This window comes from Phyllobates terribilis, unplaced genomic scaffold (assembly GCF_046119375.1).
Source record: "Phyllobates terribilis strain yellow unplaced genomic scaffold, ASM4611937v1 Scaffold_1__5_contigs__length_1240528914, whole genome shotgun sequence".
In the NCBI taxonomy this organism is placed as follows: Eukaryota; Metazoa; Chordata; class Amphibia; order Anura; family Dendrobatidae; genus Phyllobates; species Phyllobates terribilis.
Window position 1 is genome coordinate 158,992,073 of NW_027362761.1, and position 19,284 is coordinate 159,011,356.

The following is a 19,284-nucleotide window of genomic DNA, read 5'->3' on the forward strand; positions in this document are numbered from 1 at the left end:
GCGTTTGGAGAGACCCTGTGAGCCTAAACATTGGAGCTCCCCCACAAGTGACCCCATTTTGGAAACTAGACCCCCCAAGGCACCTATCTAGATGCATAGTGAGCACTTGGAACCCCCTGGTGCTTCACAAATTGATTCTTAAAAATTAAAGTGTTTATTTTTTCCACTTTTTCATTTTTACGGATTAATTTGTGAAGCACCTGGGGGTTCAAAATGCTCACTATGCATCTAGATAGGTGCCTTGGGGGGTCTAGTTTCCAAAATGGGGTCACTTGTGGAGGAGCTCCAATGTTTAGGCTCACAGGGGCTCTCCAAACGCAACATGGTGTCCGCTAATTATTCAAGCAAATTTTACAAACAAAAAGTCAAATGGCGCTCCTTCCCTTCCGAGCCCTGCCGTGCGCCCAAACAGTGGGTTTTCCCCACATATGGGGTATCTGCGTGCCCAGGGGAAATTGCACAACAAATTTTGGGGTCCATTTTTTTCTTGTTACCCCTGCGAAAATAAAAAAAATTGGGTCTAAAGTAACATTTTTGTGAAAAAAGTTAAATGTTCATTTTTTTCTTCCACATTCCAAAAATTCCTGTGAAGCACCTGAAGGGTTAATAAAGTTCTTGAATGTGGTTTTGAGCACCTTGAGGGGTGCAGTTTTTAGAATGGTGTCACTTTTGGGTATTTTCTGTCATAAAGACCTCTCAAAGTGACTTCAAATGTGATGTGGTCCCTAAAAAAATGGTTTTGTAAATTTTGTTGGAAAAGTGAGAAATCGCTGGTCAACTTTAACCCTTATAGCTCCCTAATAAAAAAAAAATTTTGGTTCCAAAATTGTGCTGATGTAAAGTAAACATGTGGGAAATGTTATTTATTAAGTATTTTGTGTGACATATCTCTCTGATTTAAGGGCATACAAATTAAAATTTTGAAAATTGCAAAATTTTCTAAATTTTCGCCAAATTTCAGTTTTTTTCACAAATAAACGCAAGTGATATCGAAGAAATTTTACCACAATCATGAAGTACAATATGTCACGAAAAAACAGTCTCCGAATCAGGGGGATCCGTTGAAGCGTTCCAGAGTAATTACCTCATAAAGTGACAGTGGTCAGAATTGTAAAAATTGGCCTGGTCATTAACGTGCAAACCACCCTCGGGGGTAAAGGGGTTAAAAGAGTCTGGTGTAGGCCAGAAAAATAGAACTGTGGTTTTGCAGTTCCACGAGTTAAATCTCTGTATTATCCTGCTTTTGGCATTTTTTGCCATAAAAAATAACAGTAATAGTGTCTCCCTGTCTGTTCAGTCACAAATATATATGTTTAAAAGATTCTGGTGTAGGCCAGATAAATAGAACTGTGGTTTTCCTCTTCCACGGTTCTAATCTCCTTTTTATCACCCTTTTTCCATTGATAGTGCGAGTGTAAGCTATTTAACTTCATTTACAATGGGCAAGGGACGTGCAACTGGATGTTCTGGTGAAGGTGCGTGTAGAGGACGGGGCCGTGGCCAAGGTGAAAATGTGCCACAACCTACAGCCACATCTTCTCGCTCCCACTTCTTGACCAAATTACTAGGGAAGCACACTACAACACCAATATTGCGAACTGATCTGTGTGAACAGGTTATTAATTGGATAGCAGATAATACTTCCAGGTACCTGGGCACCACCGCCTCCGGTCAGTCTTCCACACGGTCAAGTTTTAGTAGCCGTGAATCTCGACCGCATACTCCTCCTCACCCTGATGCTCCTTCCTCCCACCATGCCGGGTGTCGTCAGACAGCAACTGATCCCACACTTGGACACTCTGAAGAGCTGTTCACTGGCCCATTTCCATATTTGGGCCCCTCGCCTGCTCCGCTTGAAGTGGTGGAAGAGGAGATTCCATGTAGCTATGGCCAAATATTTGAACACCCATGGCCAGAGGAAGTCGACGCTGGCATTTGTCACAAGAGGTGGACGATGACGAGACACAATTGCCACGAAGTGAGGAGGAGGACCGTGGTGCGCAAGTGGAAGAGGAGGAGGCGGTGGATGATCTAGTAACTGACCCAACGTGGCAGGAGGACACGCAGAGCGAGGCCAGGAGCACTCAGGGGGGGAGGCAGAGTACCCAAACAGGCAGGAAGAAGCAGTGTGGTGGCCGCAGACATAAGGCGGGCTACCGTTCCCCGTAACACCAACACGAGAGACGTTGCCAGTACAACCGGTAGGTCTTCCAGAGTCTGGAATTTTTTTAAAGACTCTGCTGATAACCCCAAAAAGGCCATTTGTACCACCTGCCATGCCAGCATCCGCAGGGGTGACCAAACTACCAGCCTGACCACCACCAGCATGATCAGGCACATGGCAGCGAAGCACCCGACCAGAGTCCGCTTGTGTCACCACTGCTTCTTCCGCTGTTTTGCGTGTTATAGAACCTCCTGTTGTGCGCGCAAGGCAATCCCCTGTTCATACTGCATGCAAAGATGCCCCCTCCTCTCAGTCTTCACTTGTTATGGCAGTTTCTCAAGAAACAGCATCAATGTCCACGTCCCACCGCAGCGTTCAATTGTCCATATCCCAGAGCTTTGAATGAAAGCGCAAATTTGCAGCCAACGCCCCACAGTCCTAAATTCGCACATGTTGCAAAGGATTTGTGAGCAGAAGAGAGCAGTTGTGGAGTACCAGCTGCAACAAGGCCGTCGATATTCAGGTCCGACTCCACACATAAGACCTCAGGAGTGGACCTAGATGTCTGACATATGTACCATTCTGACAAACTTTGAGGAGTTCACCAAGATGGTGAGTTGCGATGACGCCATCATTAGCTTCAGCATCCCACTTGTCTGTCTTTTGCAACGCTCTCTGCAGAGAATTAAAGAGGAGGCATTGCAGCCCGAGTATGATGAGATGGATCAAGAAGCCGTAGCGAGCGATTACACACAGCCCAGCCTCATCTCATCCTAACGTGCATTGGGGGACAATGAGGGAGAGGAGGAGGAAGAACAGGAGCTGGTATCATGAGCTGTAGACGGTAGTACCTGTACAACTGTCATACCGTCGGTTCAGCGTGGGTGACCTGAGGACAGGGGGGAGGAGGAGGAGAGCATGGTCAGTCGTCCTCTTGGTGAGGACAAGGAAGTCTTGCCCGTTACCAGTCTGGCACGCATGGCTGACTTTGTTACGCTGCCTTAACCGTGACCTTCGCGTTGTCAAAATGTTGGGTGCCAGTCATTACTGGTTGGTGACACTTTTAGACCCCCGCTACAAGGAAAACTTTCACTCTCTTATTCCTGAGGTGGAGAGGTCTACAAAAATGGAGCAGTACCAGAAGGCCCTTGCTGCAGAACTGTTAACAAAAATTCCCATCTGAACACGCTAGCGGCAGAGGTCACAGTTCGTTGCCCAACCAAGGCGTACATGCGAGAGAGACGCAACTCCAATCCAGCAGGGGAACACTGTCAACGTTCTGGGACAGTTTTCTGAGACCTGCCCAGCTTACAGGCCCTGAGGCGCGGGGTACTCTCACAAGGAGTGGAAAGTTTCAAAAGATGGTGAGGGAGTACCTTGCCTACTGTACCAGCGTCCTCAGTGATTCCTCTGTGCCTTTTAATTTTTGGGTATCCAAGCTGGACACTTGTAATGAACTCGCTCTGTACGCCTTGGAGGTCCTGGCCTTCCCTGCCGCTAGCGTGTTATCGTAGCGTGTTTTTAGTGCCGCTGGGGGAATTATAACTGATAAGCGCACTCGCCTGTCAACTGACAATGCTGACAAGCTGACCTTTATCATAATGAACAAGGGCTGGATTGGGCCAGACTTCTCATCACCAAATGACAGCAGTGTAACATAGTAACATAAAGTCAAATCCACTGTGTTATTTCGGGAGGTGTATTCCCATGCACCGCTTCATACCCACACATGGGTATATGCTTCCTCATTTCGGCTGTATTTTGCTCTTCTCCTTATCCTCAGCCTCCACCACCACTATACCACCAGGGTGACCTTGGTCCGTGTTGCCTGCATTGCAAGTTCCTCTGTCCTAATTTTTGGCAGCTTTTGCTTGGAAGGCAAAGACTGTGGGAGACCCACTCCCCAATAATGGGAATAATGTTTTGAAGATGCTGTACTGCATGGCTCTTCCAAGGAGCATTTAAACAGTCTTGTTAAGCTACTGCAACCTCCACATCTCTTCCAAGGGGCATTAAAACGGTCTTGTTAAGCTACTGCGACCTCCACCACTTTTCCCAGGGGCATTGATATTGTCTTTTTATTCCACTGCGACCTCCACCATTCTTCCAACGGGCATTGCATTTCCTCCTAATTTTAGTCAGCTTTTGCTTTTAAATGCGTAGGCGAACACTAAGGGAGACCCACTCCCCAATAATGGGTAGAAGGTTTTTAGTATGCTGTAATCCACGTCTGTTTCAAGGGGCATTGCAGTTCCTCATAATTTTTGGAAAGCCTTCCATTCACTGCTTAGGCCAACAGTGCACAGGACACCCAATTGCTGTAAATGGAAAAAACGGTTTAGTTAAGGCCCTCTGACCTCCATGTCACTTCCAAGGGGCATTGGATTGCCTCAAAATTTTTGTTAGGCATTGCACTCACTGCATGCCCTATAACTGTGTAGCCGAACCACTTCTTTTGGTACAGAAACATATCCTACAAGACATGTGTGGTTGACTGGCCTGATATTGATGTGAATGGTCCCTGTTCCTCCTGCTCTTTCTCCTTTGCCACCACCTCATCCATCATTCATCACCTGAAGCTTTGTTTTAATGGGAGTCATAGAACTGGGGTAGTAGCAGGAAAACATCCCGCAATCCTCGGAGGAGGTAGGATATGCGCCAAAACGCTGACAACCTCTGGCCTAGCCGCTGCTACATACTTGCGCTTGCATTCCAAGAAAACAAAGCAGATGCTAACTTCTGTCATCATCATCATGCTCCTCACCTTGGCACTCTCAACTCCCCTGATGGAGAAGCTAGGGCCCACCGGAGGAGTCTTGTTCTCTGGTGGGCTTGTCCAATGCTGCCCTAAAGCAGGACAGGCTAAGAAAAGTGTGGGGGGAAGTTTCAAGGAGAAATAGGGGCAGCTGACGACCGTTTATGGACACCCGGCCGCCCCCAGGCGGCTGGGGACCGTGTGTGGACACCCGGCCGCCCCCAGGCGCCTGGGGACCGTGCGTGGACACCCGGCCGCCCCCAGGCGCCTGGGGACCGTGCGTGGACACCCGGCCGCCCCCAGGCGCCTGGGGACCGTGCGTGGACACCCGGCCGCCCCCAGGCGCCTGGGGACCGTGCGTGGACACCCGGCCGCCCCCAGGCGCCTGGGGACCGTGCGTGGACACCCGGCCGCCCCCAGGCGGCTGGGGACCGTGCGTGGACACCCGGCCGCCCCCAGGCGGCTGGGGACCGTGCGTGGACACCCGGCCGCCCCCAGGCGGCTGGGGACCGTGCGTGGAAACCCGGCCGCCCCCAGGCGCCTGGGGACCGTGCGTGGACACCCGGCCGCCCCCAGGCGCCTGGGGACCGTGCGTGGACACCCGGCCGCCCCCAGGCGCCTGGGGACCGTGCGTGGACACCCGGCCGCCCCCAGGCGCCTGGGGACCGTGCGTGGACACCCGGCCGCCCCCAGCCGGCTGGGGACCGAGCGTGGACACCCGGCCGCCCCCAGCCGGCTGGGGACCGAGCGTGGACACCCGGCCGCCCCCAGCCGGCTGGGGACCGAGCGTGGACACCCGGCCGCCCCCAGCCGGCTGGGGACCGAGCGTGGACACCCGGCCGCCCCCAGCCGGCTGGGGACCGAGCATGGATACCTCGCTGCCGAAGCAGTCATGAGGTAGTGGCCTGCTTCGGCCTCCTCCAAACTAAAAGGCCCCATTTCAAGTGAAAGCTAGCAGTATGGTATTTCAGCCTGCGGGTGGGTGGTTGGTTGGCTGCATACTTGCGCTTGCAGTGCAAGGAATGGGGGAGGTACAATTGAACACTGTCCTGGGACAAGGAATTGCACGGGGATAGTTGCAAATCTGCATCTTCTGATGCGGAAAGGATTACTTCTGATGGGCACACTTTTAGGCAGTGACCTGGGTGTCAGAGATGCTTTCAGGGGTCTTCCCCATGCTGTTCCCATGTCTTTTCAGCACTGTATGCATGTGTCACACAGCACATGGGCAGATAAGGTTGTAAAATGTTAAAATGACATTTCCCTGTGAATGCATTTGTCACGGTTGAAAGCAATACAAAAGTGCAAATACGCATAAAAAATGCTACTTGTGAACATAGCCCAAGGTGTGGAGGAGTATTTTTGTTTTTGGTTATTTATTTTACCTTATACACAAGTCTTTACCCTTAACATATTTCACAGGAAAACCGTTTCAGTTTTGTTTTTGAATGTTTTATTGTGATCTCGTAAAAGTGGCTTAATACCTCTGACCATGTTGTTGACAGCAGTGACCTGGGGGTCACAAATGCTTCCTGGGGCGATGCCCATGCTGTCCCCATGTCTTTTGAGCACTGTCACTGTCGTTTTGTGCACTTTTTAGGCTTTCTACAGACTGCCGGGGGTGCCGCCGCAAAAATGCTCGGGTCTCCCATAGACTAACATTGGGCTCATTGCTCGGGTCGAGCACCCGAGTATCACTGTGAGTTCGGCCCGAGCTTCGAGCACCCAAGCATTTTAGTGCTTGCTCAACACTATTAAACACCTGATTTATTTTGTATTGTCAGGACATATACCGCTACCAGAGGCAACTGACAGCAGCCGTTTCCCCTCTCCCTATATACCCCTTTTGCAAGTAGAATTTGTGTATGGGTACATACTGATGTACATATGAGCGGTTCTCCTGACAGACCTAAGGTCTGTATGGAAAAAAAAATCTTAACTCATAGTTTAGTCTATTTTGCGGGCAAGAAAGTACTAGTTTTAATGGCGGGCAGGTGCTACACTTACGGAAGAGCAACCTGATCCACTTTCGGAGTAACCCCATATTCTCAAGTGGTGGCATAAATCATCCGCTTGTGGATTAAACATCTGCTCATTACTGTTACTGCACCATGTGGCTTTACCCCTAATATAAAGTTAGCACCTACTATAGTAATAGCCTACAGAATGAGTTGCGACATCATCACACATTGTTATAAATGTTTCTGGTGTTTCTCCGAACTTCTGATATGCTGGACAAAGTAGTGATCATGGGAAAATATATTTATCTGCCACTTATTTCATTGATCAATTCCATTTTCAATCTTTTCCCACTTTTAACAGTCAATAGATGTTTAAAGACCATGTGTCACCTGATTCATTCCTCGGTCCATAGTCAGATGTGAGACTAGTCTGGCTTCTCACCCGGCAGACTTTTCCCTGAACTACTCCAGGTGATTGACAGCTCTCTCTGACTAGTCTCATCTCTGGCTATGGTCACCAACCAGCTCTTCTAACTATATCTTTCTTTGAAATGTCCAGGTGTTTCTGAAAAACATATACCTGGCTGTAGTCATGAAGTCAGGCCATGATTCATGCTACCCATGGTTTGGGCAGCATAAATCAAGTGACAGGTTCTCTTTTAAATAATTAATTTTTTTTTTAAGATTGTAGCCAGGCAATGTTGTAGAGTGTTCACCACCCATGTCTGATTGCATAGAAAAAGTATAGCGTTGACTTTAATCTGTCACTAGTAATAGGGCATATATACAGTACAGACCAAAAGTTTGGACACACCTTCTCATTTAAAGATTTTTCTGTCTTTTCATGACTATGAAAATTGTACATTCACACTGAAGGCATCAAAACTATGAATTAACACATGTGGAATTATATACTTAACAAAAAAGTGTGAAACAACTGAAAATATGTCTTATATTCTAGGTTCTTCAAAGTAGCCACCTTCTGCTTTGATGACTGCTTTGCACACTCTTGGCATTCTCTTGATGAGCTTCAATAGGTAGTCACCGGAAATGGTTTTCACTCACAGGTGTGCCTTGTCAGGTTTAAGAAGTGGGATTTCTTGCCTTATAAATGGGGTTGGGACCATCAGTTGTGTTGTGCAGAAGTCAGGTGGATACACAGCTGATAGTCCTACTGAATAGACTGTTAGCTGCTTTTTTCTTGCCATAATACAAATTCTAAGTAAAGAAAAACGAGTGGCCATCATTACCTTAAGAAGTGAAGGTCAGTCAGTCCGAAAAATTGGGCAAACTTTGAAAGTGTCCCCAAGTGCAGTTGCAAAAACCATCAAGCGCTACAAAGAAACTGGCTCACATGAGGACCGCCCCAGGAAAGGAGGACCAAGAGTCACCTCTGCTTCTGAGGATAAGTTTATCCGAGTCACCAGCCTCAGAAATCGCAGTTTAACAGCATCTCAGATTAGAGACCAGGTCAATGCCACACAGATTTCTAGCAGCAGACACATCTCTTCAACACCTGTTAAGAGGAGACTTTGTGCAGCAGGCCTTCATGGTAAAATAGCTGCTAGGAAACCACTGCTAAGGACAGGCAACAAGCAGAAGAGACTTGTTTGAGCTAAAGAACCCAAGGAATGGACATCAGACCAGTGGAAATCTGTGCTTTGGTCTGATGAGTCCAAATTTGAGATCTTTGTTTCCAACCACCATGTCTTTGTGCGACGCAGAAAAGGTGAACGGTTGGACTCTACATGCCTGGTTCCCATCGTGAAGCATGGAGGAGGACTTGTGATGGTGTGGGGGTGCTTTGCTGGTGACACTGCTGGGGATTTATTCAAAATTGAAGGCATACTGAACCAGCATGGCTACCACAGCATCTTGCAGAGGCATGCTATTCCATCCGGTTTGGGTTTAGTTGGACCATCATTTATTTTTCAACAGGACAATGACTCCAAATACACCTCCAGGCTGTGTAAGGGCTATTTGACCAAGTAGGAGAGTGATGGGGTGCTACGCCAGATGACCTGGCTCCACAGTCACCAGACCTGAACCCAATCGAGATGGTTTGGGGTGAGGTGGACTGCAGAGTGAAGGCAAACGGGCCAACAAGTGCTAAGCATCTCTGGGAACTCCTTTTAAGATTGTTGGAAGACCTTTTCCGGTGACTACCTCTTGAAGCTCATCAAGAGAATGCCAAGAGTGTGCAAAGCAGTCATCAAAGCAAAAGGTGGCTACTTTGAAGAACCTAGAATATAAGACATATTTTCAGTTGTTTCACACTTTTTTGTTAAGTATATAATTCCACATGTGTTAATTCATAGTTTTGATGCCTTCAGTGTGAATGTACAATTTTCATAGTCATGAAAATACAGAAAAATCTTTAAATGAGAAGGTATGTCCAAACTTTTGGTTGTACTGTATAAGAAGAAAAAGTACTGACCTGAAGAGTAGAAAATATTCTCATCTACTAGGAATCCCTAGGATTGATGGAGTCCTTCAATTATGTCAAATTCTGGCATTTGAAACATTTCAGTATTGTTGAGCCTTTCTCAAGTATGTGGTAGTGGGTAAATTTGGATACATTTACTGTGCGTGAGTTTAATAATTATCTATCGTGTACAGGAAATCTCTATTTTGTATTTCATAAGTATGCTAGTAAATTTTTAAGGACCTTTTACGTTTTGTACAGGTTAATCCCATTATATTCAGTAAATATAGAGATCCATTGAAATGTGATCTTTTTGGCTGAAGTTTCTGTTCTTCTTGGTTTTTACAGGGTTTACTTGGAACATATTACCGCTATAGACTCCAGGATGGTAGGGAGTCCTGCAAATGAAATCCTCGCAGTTAACTACATATTGGACAAGATCAACGAGATAGAAAAGAAGAGCAGCAAGAGCCACAAAATTGCAGTTGATATCCAAAGACCAACTGGCTCATTCAGCATAGACTTCCTTGGAGGTTTTACCAGCTACTATGATAATATAACTAACATTGCTGTAAAATTGGAGCCGGCTCGGGGGTCCCAGCATGCTGTGCTAGCAAATTGCCACTTTGACTCTGTAGCCAACACCCCAGGTAAGAATGACATAATTTGTTTGAATATATGGAAGGGTCACTTTTTGAAGAAAAGCCAGTACTTTAATGGTCTTCTCTGAAAGTCTCTATCTGCTGAATTTTCGGATATATTTGACTAGATATAAATGCAAAACTGCAATAGGATCTTATTCAGGTAACCGGGTGATAAAGAAAAGGTAGAACCAGGACTGTGGAGTCGGAGTCGTAGCCCATTTTGGTGGAGTCGGTATAAATTGGACCAACTCCGACTCCTGAAATATATATTAAAATGGGTACAGTAGTTCAATGCAGTTTGTGTTGAATATTTTTTCATAAGAATTTGAGAAAGTTATGAAATGTCCTATAAATGTCTGTCCTATTCCTGATCTAAGGATCTAGACTTTTAGCTGAGATGAATCTGTGCTACAGTAAATTTATCACTTACACATGAGCCATGTATGAGGGAGTCAGAGTTGGAGTCTGTGTCATGGAAATTGAGGAGTCAAAGTCTGAGGTTCGACTTTCCAACTCCACAGCCCTGGGTAGAACAGCTCACCTTATAGGGTTTTGTGAGACACCACACCTTAAAATCCTATAATCCAGATGCTGCAGCTTCCACTAAGTTTTCAGAATTAAATATCGGGAAAATGGAAGTAATTCTGCTCTTTCTGGCGTCACGACAATCCAATAATAAAGGTGAAATGTAGGTTTATTGTCAATACATTTTAGAGTCACACCGACTCCTCCTTCAGGACTACCATGCATAACAATTTTCTTATGTATGGTTGTCCTGAAGGAGGAGTCGGTGTGACGCTCTTAATTTCATTCATACTTCAATACGTGTAAGACTCTGTCCATATTTTTTACTAGGGAATACTGTGAGTGAATATCAAACCCAAAAAGTATAAAGATAAGTCTGTTAAAGCAGAACTTCATGCAAACCTAAAAATTAATGTGTAACTTTGTATTATCTCAAACCATTACACAATTGTTAAGGTGAGCTAGTTGGTGTGGTTGGTGCTATCAAGGTATAGACTGTGACAACGTAGTCAGGTTTTGTTTTGTTTTTTGTCACTTTTTTTTTCAAAAATATACATTGCCCAAAAAAAAAAGGGGGCCACTTTAGCATCACAGTATAACCTCAAGTGAATTACATTAGTTATATTTTAGGGATATAAATCTGTCCAGTTGGGGATCATAATTATTGTCAATCATTGTCACCTGCTTTGGTGCAAATGAAAGTGACAGCTAGAGCACTGACGAGGAAATGACAAGACAACGCCCTAAGAAGGAAATGGTTTTGCTGGTGGTGGTCACAGACAATTACTCTCTCCTCATCTTTCCTGACTGATTTTTCTCTAGTTTCACTTTTTACTAATGTTGTTCTTATTATGGGTAGCATGAGGCAATGCCTGCAGCCCATTCAGGTTGCACCAGTAGTCAAGGTTGTCACGTCCATACATGCCATCACAATATTTGCCATGTCCCCCAGCACAGTTTCAAGAGCAGGGAGCAGATACCAGTACATGGTCCTTTACATGAGGTGAATCAGACAGGGCCATAAGAAGGCATCAGCCCAGAAAAAAAGACCGGTACTTGCTCCTTTGTATAAGGAGAAACATCCCCACAGCCCTATAAAATGACTTATAATGGGGTACTGTTCTGTATGTTTCTAAGCAAACTGTCAGAAATAGATTCCTTCAGGGTGACATGAGGGCCCATGGTCCTCCAGTGAGACGTATGCTCGCAGCCATGCATTGTATAGCTCAATTGACAATCGCCAAAGAAGACCAGAATTGTGAGGTCTGCTTTCGGCACTCAGTAATCTTCACAGTTGAGCGCAAGTTCACACTTAACACATGTAAAAGAGTCTGGATGTTATATATCCGGGGGGTAGAACCTCTGTGCTGTGATACAAGGAGGGACCAGAGGGGCGTAACTAAGTGCATACACGGACTGACCCTGGCCACACAGCGACTTAGTTGACTCCGTGAACCAAGGAGGGACCGGGAAGGTGAACCAGGGACCGACCTTTGTGTGAGAGCAGGCGACTCCCACGGGACTGATGGCCGAAGCCGACAGGCACAGCAGATGAGCACGGTTGGTAGACAGGCAGGTGATGCGGGTAGACAAGCAGGCGGGCACGGCTGATAGACAGGCACGCGGGCACTGGAACCTGAGGGCTGGAGAGTGTGTTAGCACACAAATAAGACCAAGACCTCTCCTTAGGACCAAACCCCTTCCAATCCACTAGAAAGAAAGTCTTTCCTCTTACCCTCTTGATGGCCAAAATGTTCTCTACCTCAAAGATGTCCTCGGCGGAGACAGGAGCTGGAGTGGTACCTGGATCGTCAGAGAAAGGATTAAGGACAACAGGCTTGAGGAGAGACACATGAAAGGAATTGGGAAGCCGTAAGGAGGCAGGGAGTTTCAGCTTGTACGTCGCTGGATTTATTTGGTTCAGAATCTCGAAAGGACCAATAAACCGTAGCCCAACTTGTATAATAGTATCTTGAGACGGACATATTTGGAGGAAAGCCAGACCTTGTCTCCCGGAAGAAATAGAGGCGGATCCAGACGTCTCTTATCAGCATGATTCTTCATCCGCTCGGAGGACTTAAGAAGAGCAGGTCTAGTGTCTTTCCAAATCACCGAAAAGTCACTGACGAGAGACTCCGCGGCAGGATTGTCCACTAAAGAAGAGACGGGAAACGGAATTCGGGGGTGTTGACCTTAAACCACAAAAAAACGGAGACTTAGCAGAGGACTCACTCACATGGTTGTTATAAGAAAACTCGGCCCAAGGCAGAAGTTCTACCCAATCGCTATGGTGAGCGTTGACAAAGTGCCGAAGAAAACTGGTAAGGATCTGATTAATACGTTCCACCTGACCATTGGACTGAGGATGATAGGCCGAAGAAAAGTCCAAAGTGACATCCAGCAGCTTGCACGTGGCTCTCCAGAAGCGAGAAGTGAACTGAACTCCTCTGTCCGAGACCATGTGGAGGGGTAAACCGTGGAGACGAAAGATGTAACGGATGAAGTCCTTAGCCAGCACAGGTGCGGACGGAAGACCAGGCAAAGGAATGAAGTGAGCCATCTTGGAGAAGCGGTCAGCGACCACCCATATGACGGTAGAACCAGCAGATACCGGAAGATCAGTGAGGAAGTCCATAGTAATGTGTTGCCAAGGAGCAGAAGGCATGGGGAGAGGAAGAAGGCGACCAGCTGGGAGGAGCCTAGGTATCTTGTTACGGGCACAGGAAGAACAAGCCGCGACAAAATCTGCAACATCCTTGCGCAGGGTGGGCTACCAATAATGTCGGGCAATGAGCAGAAGCGTCTTCCTCTGGCCGGCATGACCAGACAGTTTGGACGAATGACCCCAGAGTAAGACCCTCTTCCGATCCTGAGCCGCTACAAAGGTCTTACCAGGAGGTAGATGAGATGGGTAAAGCGGAGCAACAGTCATTATTCTGGAGGGGTCAATGATGTGTAGAGGCTCTTCCTCTTGGTCGGTAGACAGGAAAGAGCGGGATAGAGCATCAGCTTTAATATTCTTGCCTGCCGGGCGGTAATGGAGAGTGAAGCTGAAACGAGCAAAGAACAAAGACTATCTGGCCTGATGCGGAATTAGTCTTTGGGCGGTCTGCAAGAAAGCAAGGTTTTTATGGTCAGTGTAGATGACCACCGAGTGGAAAGCTCCCTCAAGCTAGTAGCGCCACTCCTCCAGCGCTAATTTGATGGCCAGCAGTTCTCGATCTCCTATGGAGTAATTGCGCTCGGGCAGAGAAAAGTTTGGAGAAGAAGCTGCAGGTCACCATTCGCCTGGACGAGGATTTCTGGGTGAGCACTGCTCCGGCCCCGGAGGAAGAGGCATCAACCGCCAGGAAGAACTGTTTATTGCAATCTGAACGATGTAGCACTGGAGCAGAGGAGAAGGCTTGCTTAAGAGACAAAGGCACTTTCTTCCTTGGAAGTCCATTGCCTGGGATTTGCCCCTTTACGGGTGAGAGCAGAGATGGGAGCAGTCTGGGAGGAGAAATGAGGAATGAAGAGACTGTAATAGTTAGCGAATCCCAGAAACCGCTGAATAGCCTTCAACCCCTCAGGTCGGGGCCACTTTAAGATGGCAGACACCTTCTCGGAATCCATCCGCAGTCCAGTCTCAGAGATGATCTACCCCAAAAATGGTAGGGAGGTCTGCTCAAAGAGACATTTCTTGTACTTTGCATACAGGCTCGGATGACGGCTGGAGCATTACAGAGACCGAAGAGCATCACACGGTACTCGTAGTGACCATCTCTAGTGTTGAATGCCATCTTCCACTCGTCTCCCTGGTGAATCCGGACCAGATTGTACGCTCCACGAAGATCGAGCTTAGTGAAGATCTTCGCGCCTTTTAGGCGGTCAAACAGCTCTGAGATGAGAGGCAGGGGGTACTTATTTTTGATGGTAATCTGCTTTAGGCCCCTATAGTCGATACATGAATGAAGAGAGCCGTCTTTCTTTTTGATGAAGAAGAATCCTGCTCCAGCCGGAGAGGTGGATTTCTGGATAAATCCCCTAGCAAGATTCTCTTCTATGTACTCAGACATAGCACGGGTCTCGGCCAGCGACAAGGGGTAGATTCGCCCGCGAGGAGGTGAAGCACCAGGTATTCAGTCGATGGGGCAATCATACGGCTTATGAAGTGGTAGTGTCTCTGCCTCCTTTTTATCAAAGACGTCTGCATATGACCAGTAGGGTGCCGGCAGGCCAGGTAGGTTAGCTGGAGTAGACGGAAGTCGAGCTGGGCGAACCGGAACCAGACAGGACTTATGACACTCCTGACCCTGACCCCAGCGGAGCACCTCACCCGAGCTCCAATTCAGGATGGGCTCATGCCTCTGTAACCAAGGCAGTCCAAGCAAGAGGGGGGGTGAGAGAGACCGGACTGCACGTAGGAGATCCTCTCCGAATGTAGCATTCCCACCTGAAGAGTTACAGGCTCATTGACAAACAAGATAGTCTCAGAGAGAAGCTTTCCATCCACAGAGGAAGCCGCTAAAGGATCAGCCAGACATATGGTAGGAATCTGATATCGCTCCACAACGGCCTGTTGAATGAGGTTCCCAGTGGCTCCGGAATCCAGATAGACAGTCTCGAAGAAGCCGGTCTTATCACTGGTAACCGAAACGGACAGAGTCAAGGGCGGAGATGAAGAACTTTTGCCTAGGATGACCTCTGAGCGGTCCTAGACACTGGAGTTTCCCAGTCTCACCGGACAGGAGCGGATTAGGAGGGGATGCTGGTTGCGAGACTGGCCTTTGGAAGGTTGGTGCGAGGCTCAGGGATCTTCTCTCACGGGTCGCCTCCTTAGAAATCTCCTGAAAACGGATGTCAATCCATGTAGCTAATGACACCAGGTCATCCAGAGAGGGAGGTATGTCACGACCGGTTAGCTCATCCTTGATCCGTCCGGAAAGGCCCTCCCAAAAGGTGGACACCAGAGCCTCTTTGTTCCAGGCCAGTTCAGATGCGAAGATGCGGAAACGCACGGCATACTGTCCCACAGAGAGACTCCCTTGGCAGAGTCGGAGAAGAGAGGAGGCAGTCGAAGATTTTCGTCCCGGCTCATCGAACGCCTTCCGGAAAGCCACGAGCAAAGCCTGGAGGTCGGACACCAGAGGATCCCCTCTCTTCCACAGAGGGTTAAGCCACGCCCATGCCTCTCCGGTGAGATGAGACATGATGAATGCCACCTTGGCCCGGTCGGAGGCGAACTGGTGTGCCAGGAGCTCAAAGTGCAGCATGCACTGACTAATGAAGCCCCGACATAGGGCAGGGTCACCACCAAAACGTGGAGGAGCCGATAGCCGGGGTCCTAAGCCGGATGCCACAGCGCCACTGGGTTGAGGTGCCGCTGGAGCGGGTGCCACTTTGTTAGAGGCGGACACAGTCGGGGTGGACAGCGCGTCCAAGCGGGAGTTGACTGTCCGCAGATAGGACAGGATAGTATCCTGTTGGGATCTCTGGCGAGAGACCTCTTGGTACAGGTCTGAGAGCAAAGGAGCCTGGGAGCCACCGGATTCCATGGCCTGTCTAAACTGTTATGGATTTTGGTGGTGGAACCTCTGTGCTGTGATACAAGGAGGGACCAGAGGGGCGTAACTAAGTGCCTACCCGGACTCACCCTGGCCACACGGCAGCTTAGTCGACTCCATGAACCAGGTGGCACTCTGGAACGTACCTTGTGTAAGAGCAGGCAACTCCCACGGGACTGATGGCTGAAGCCGACAGGCACAGCAAATGAGCACAGCTGGTAGACCGGCAGGTGATGCGGGTAGACAGGTAGGTGGACACGGCTGCTAGACAGGCTGGCGGGCACTGGAACCTGAGGGCTGGAGAGAGTGTTAGCACACAAACAACAACCTTGCACGGGCACCTCCATTTTGGAGGAGGTGCCTTACATAAGGGCAGTTCTCTTGCCATTGGCCGGGGACACTTTAGGACGGCGCACGCGGCCCCTTTAAGAGGGAGGGAGCGCACGCTCGCCTTAATTACAGTACCAGCAGGGGAGCCGGAGGATGCCGGACTGGGACGGCGGCGGTGAGGGGGATCGGCGTCTCTGCCCGGCAGGAGGCAGAAACGCCGACGCTACACTGGAGACTGCAATTATTGTTATGCTCCTTGTAACCTCTTCCAGTCTGACCGATTTAGCGGGAGGGGGGGGGGGCTAGTGATTTGTCTGGGAGGCATATAGCTGGGTCGCATAAACATCCATATGATGGATAACTGTACCTTGACTGTTGGGTTGGAGAAATCCTTAGAGACCTAGTCAGATCTTACAATGGTGCAATGGTTCCTGTGTCCTGTGTCCCTAATGAAGGACAATTCTAGACCCCATGTGGCCAAAATGAGTGGGCAGTTCCTGGATGACGAAGGCAGTGATTCCATTAACTTGCCCTCATGTTGCCCAGACCTGAATACAATTGAAAACCACTGGGATATTGACTGCCACAGACTCCAGGAGCTCACTGATGCAATGATGCAGGTCTGGGAGAAGATCTCCCAGGACACCATTCATAGTCCTCATCAGGAACATGCCCAGACGTAGTTGGGAATACATACACACAGTCACATTATGAGTTGCCTTGATGAAATTCATGCACATTGGATAATCCTGTCATTTTTAAATTTTTTACTTTTTTTTTTTTTAATTAATTTTTTTATTTGGAATCCAGCCCTTAATTAGTTGATAATTTTAGTTTACATTTACCGTTGATCTGTCTTTTTTATTCTTTACGAATTACACAATTTATATCGGTGAATATTTTCAACTTAAATATTGTTTCCGAACCTATCCGTAATATAAGTATTCCCTTCATTTTTTTTTGAGCATTGTATAATGGACTACTATGAGTGTTGCATTATGGGCCATGGAATATTGAGTTAATATGAACATCTAAATTAAGTATGTTTGTTTGTTTATTTGAGCTAAGTTTTGTGTAATTTATAACGAGACCGAAATTAATGTATTCTAAAGATTATTCACTGTGCACTGATGATTTCTCTTGTAAACTAATGATAAAATATCTTTTTTCACTTTGTACTTTGTCCACTTTATCAGTAGATACTACATATCTACATATATGTGTACAGCCTCTGTTTTATGATCTAAATAGTAAAGTAGTTTAATGTGGAAAATATTCCAAAATAATCAATATTCCCATGAATCCGCTATAAGATAAATGACCAAAATCCCACATGCGTTTTTTTCTGCCAGGCATATGCAGAAACACTCAGGAAAAATCCGGAGCATTTCTGCATCGTGGGCACATAGCTTCATTCATAAGGATTGATAAGAGGATGTAAGTTGACGTTTGACTGTGTGCAATCAGGTGACTCTGTTTTAAGCCGTAGAAGAACAAGAAGCTTTGAGACTATGGGTCTGATTCCTCATAGTCTTAGAACCATTTTCACTTGAAGAAAAAAGGCGCAAATAGTGACTTTTTGTGCTTTTATTCATTAATTAATTTTCTCCTTTTTAGGTTAACTTGGCATTGTCTGTTTTTGTTTTGTTTCCTCCTCCAGATATTTTAGCCTAATTCATAATTTGAAACTCTTCGAAATGTCAGTAAATTTTTGTACAATTGTACACCAGTACTCTATTGAAGTACAATATCTGTCTAATTCATTTGATTGTTGTGCAGTTGACGAATAACGTGTAACATTTTAAAGAATCAGGTGGCTTTTTTACTCTAAAAATAAACCCCCGAACAACGCGAAAAAAAAAAGAGCAACTTTGACTTTGTAGAAAATTCATCAATCAACAGGCGCCATTTAGAAGAATTTGGTGTAAATAAATTACCATAACACAAAAAAGAAAAGCCACATAAAAAGAAACCCAATGATGAGCCAGGGCTTATAGCTGTATTCCATACTCCACTTGAGTCATTTGATAGTTCTTCCTTATAAAAATTCCATAACTTCCATAACTCTTGCTTATTGATGTATTACACTAATTTCATCTCTATCATAGTATGATGTTCCTCCTGCATAAACGATGTAATATTACTGTAGGTGCCAGTGATGATGCCGTGAGCTGTGCTGTTTTGCTAGAAATCCTGGGCTCCTTGTCGAGCACATCTGTTCCTCTGAAACATGCCATCATCTTCCTTTTCAATGGTGCAGAAGAGAATATTTTGCAGGTAAATAGAATCTTCCCTTTTTAACACACTTCCAGGTATAAAAGGGATGTTCTTATCTTATAAAGTGATGGCACACTACTGAGACTCCACAGTCCTAACCATTAAAGAGAAGCAGCCATAAAAAAGGGCATTTCCCTGAACATTGTGCTAATCTTCAGGTAAATACCATTCTAAACTTGTGCGGTTTCTATTGGGATGTTTGGCTGACGTCCTGCTTTAGAGCATGTGTGCTGAGCGGGATGTCAGTCAAGGGGCAGGGGGTATGATTACAGCATCCTGACTACTAACTGCCCCCGATGTTGCCCAAATGGCTGGAAGCAAGCAGCTGCAGGGAGAATATAACCATTTTCTCCCAGCAGCTGAACATCCTATTAGACAGCTGCATAGGTTTAGATTATAATCAATATTGTCTGAACTGTTTAAAGTAGCACCAACAAAAGGGAAAGAGGCCATAAACCCCAGTAATGTCTATCTCAATAGGAGGAAAAAGCTAAAAAAATACACATATACTGAGTCGTCACTTCTAATTTTTTATATTTTTGTATGTACTTTGTCGTTTGTCGTTTTTAATTAAATTTTATTGATTATTTTAGATGGCGGATTCATGATTTCAAGCTATTTTTGTAGGATTTGTAGGTTTAGAGTAGTATTTACCCA

The 19,284-nt window shown here is 46.7% G+C and overlaps 1 protein-coding gene across 1 annotated transcript in view; it reads left to right on the forward strand.

The window, feature by feature from the left end:
* ERMP1 (endoplasmic reticulum metallopeptidase 1) overlaps positions 1 to 19,284 on the forward strand; it is an 89,540-nt gene that overhangs the window by 21,619 nt on the left and 48,637 nt on the right. The window contains exons 2-3 of the mRNA XM_073669024.1: positions 9,654 to 9,955; positions 18,500 to 18,627. Coding sequence (XP_073525125.1) covers positions 9,654 to 9,955; positions 18,500 to 18,627 — 430 coding nt within the window. The remainder of the gene's footprint in view (positions 1 to 9,653; positions 9,956 to 18,499; positions 18,628 to 19,284) is intronic.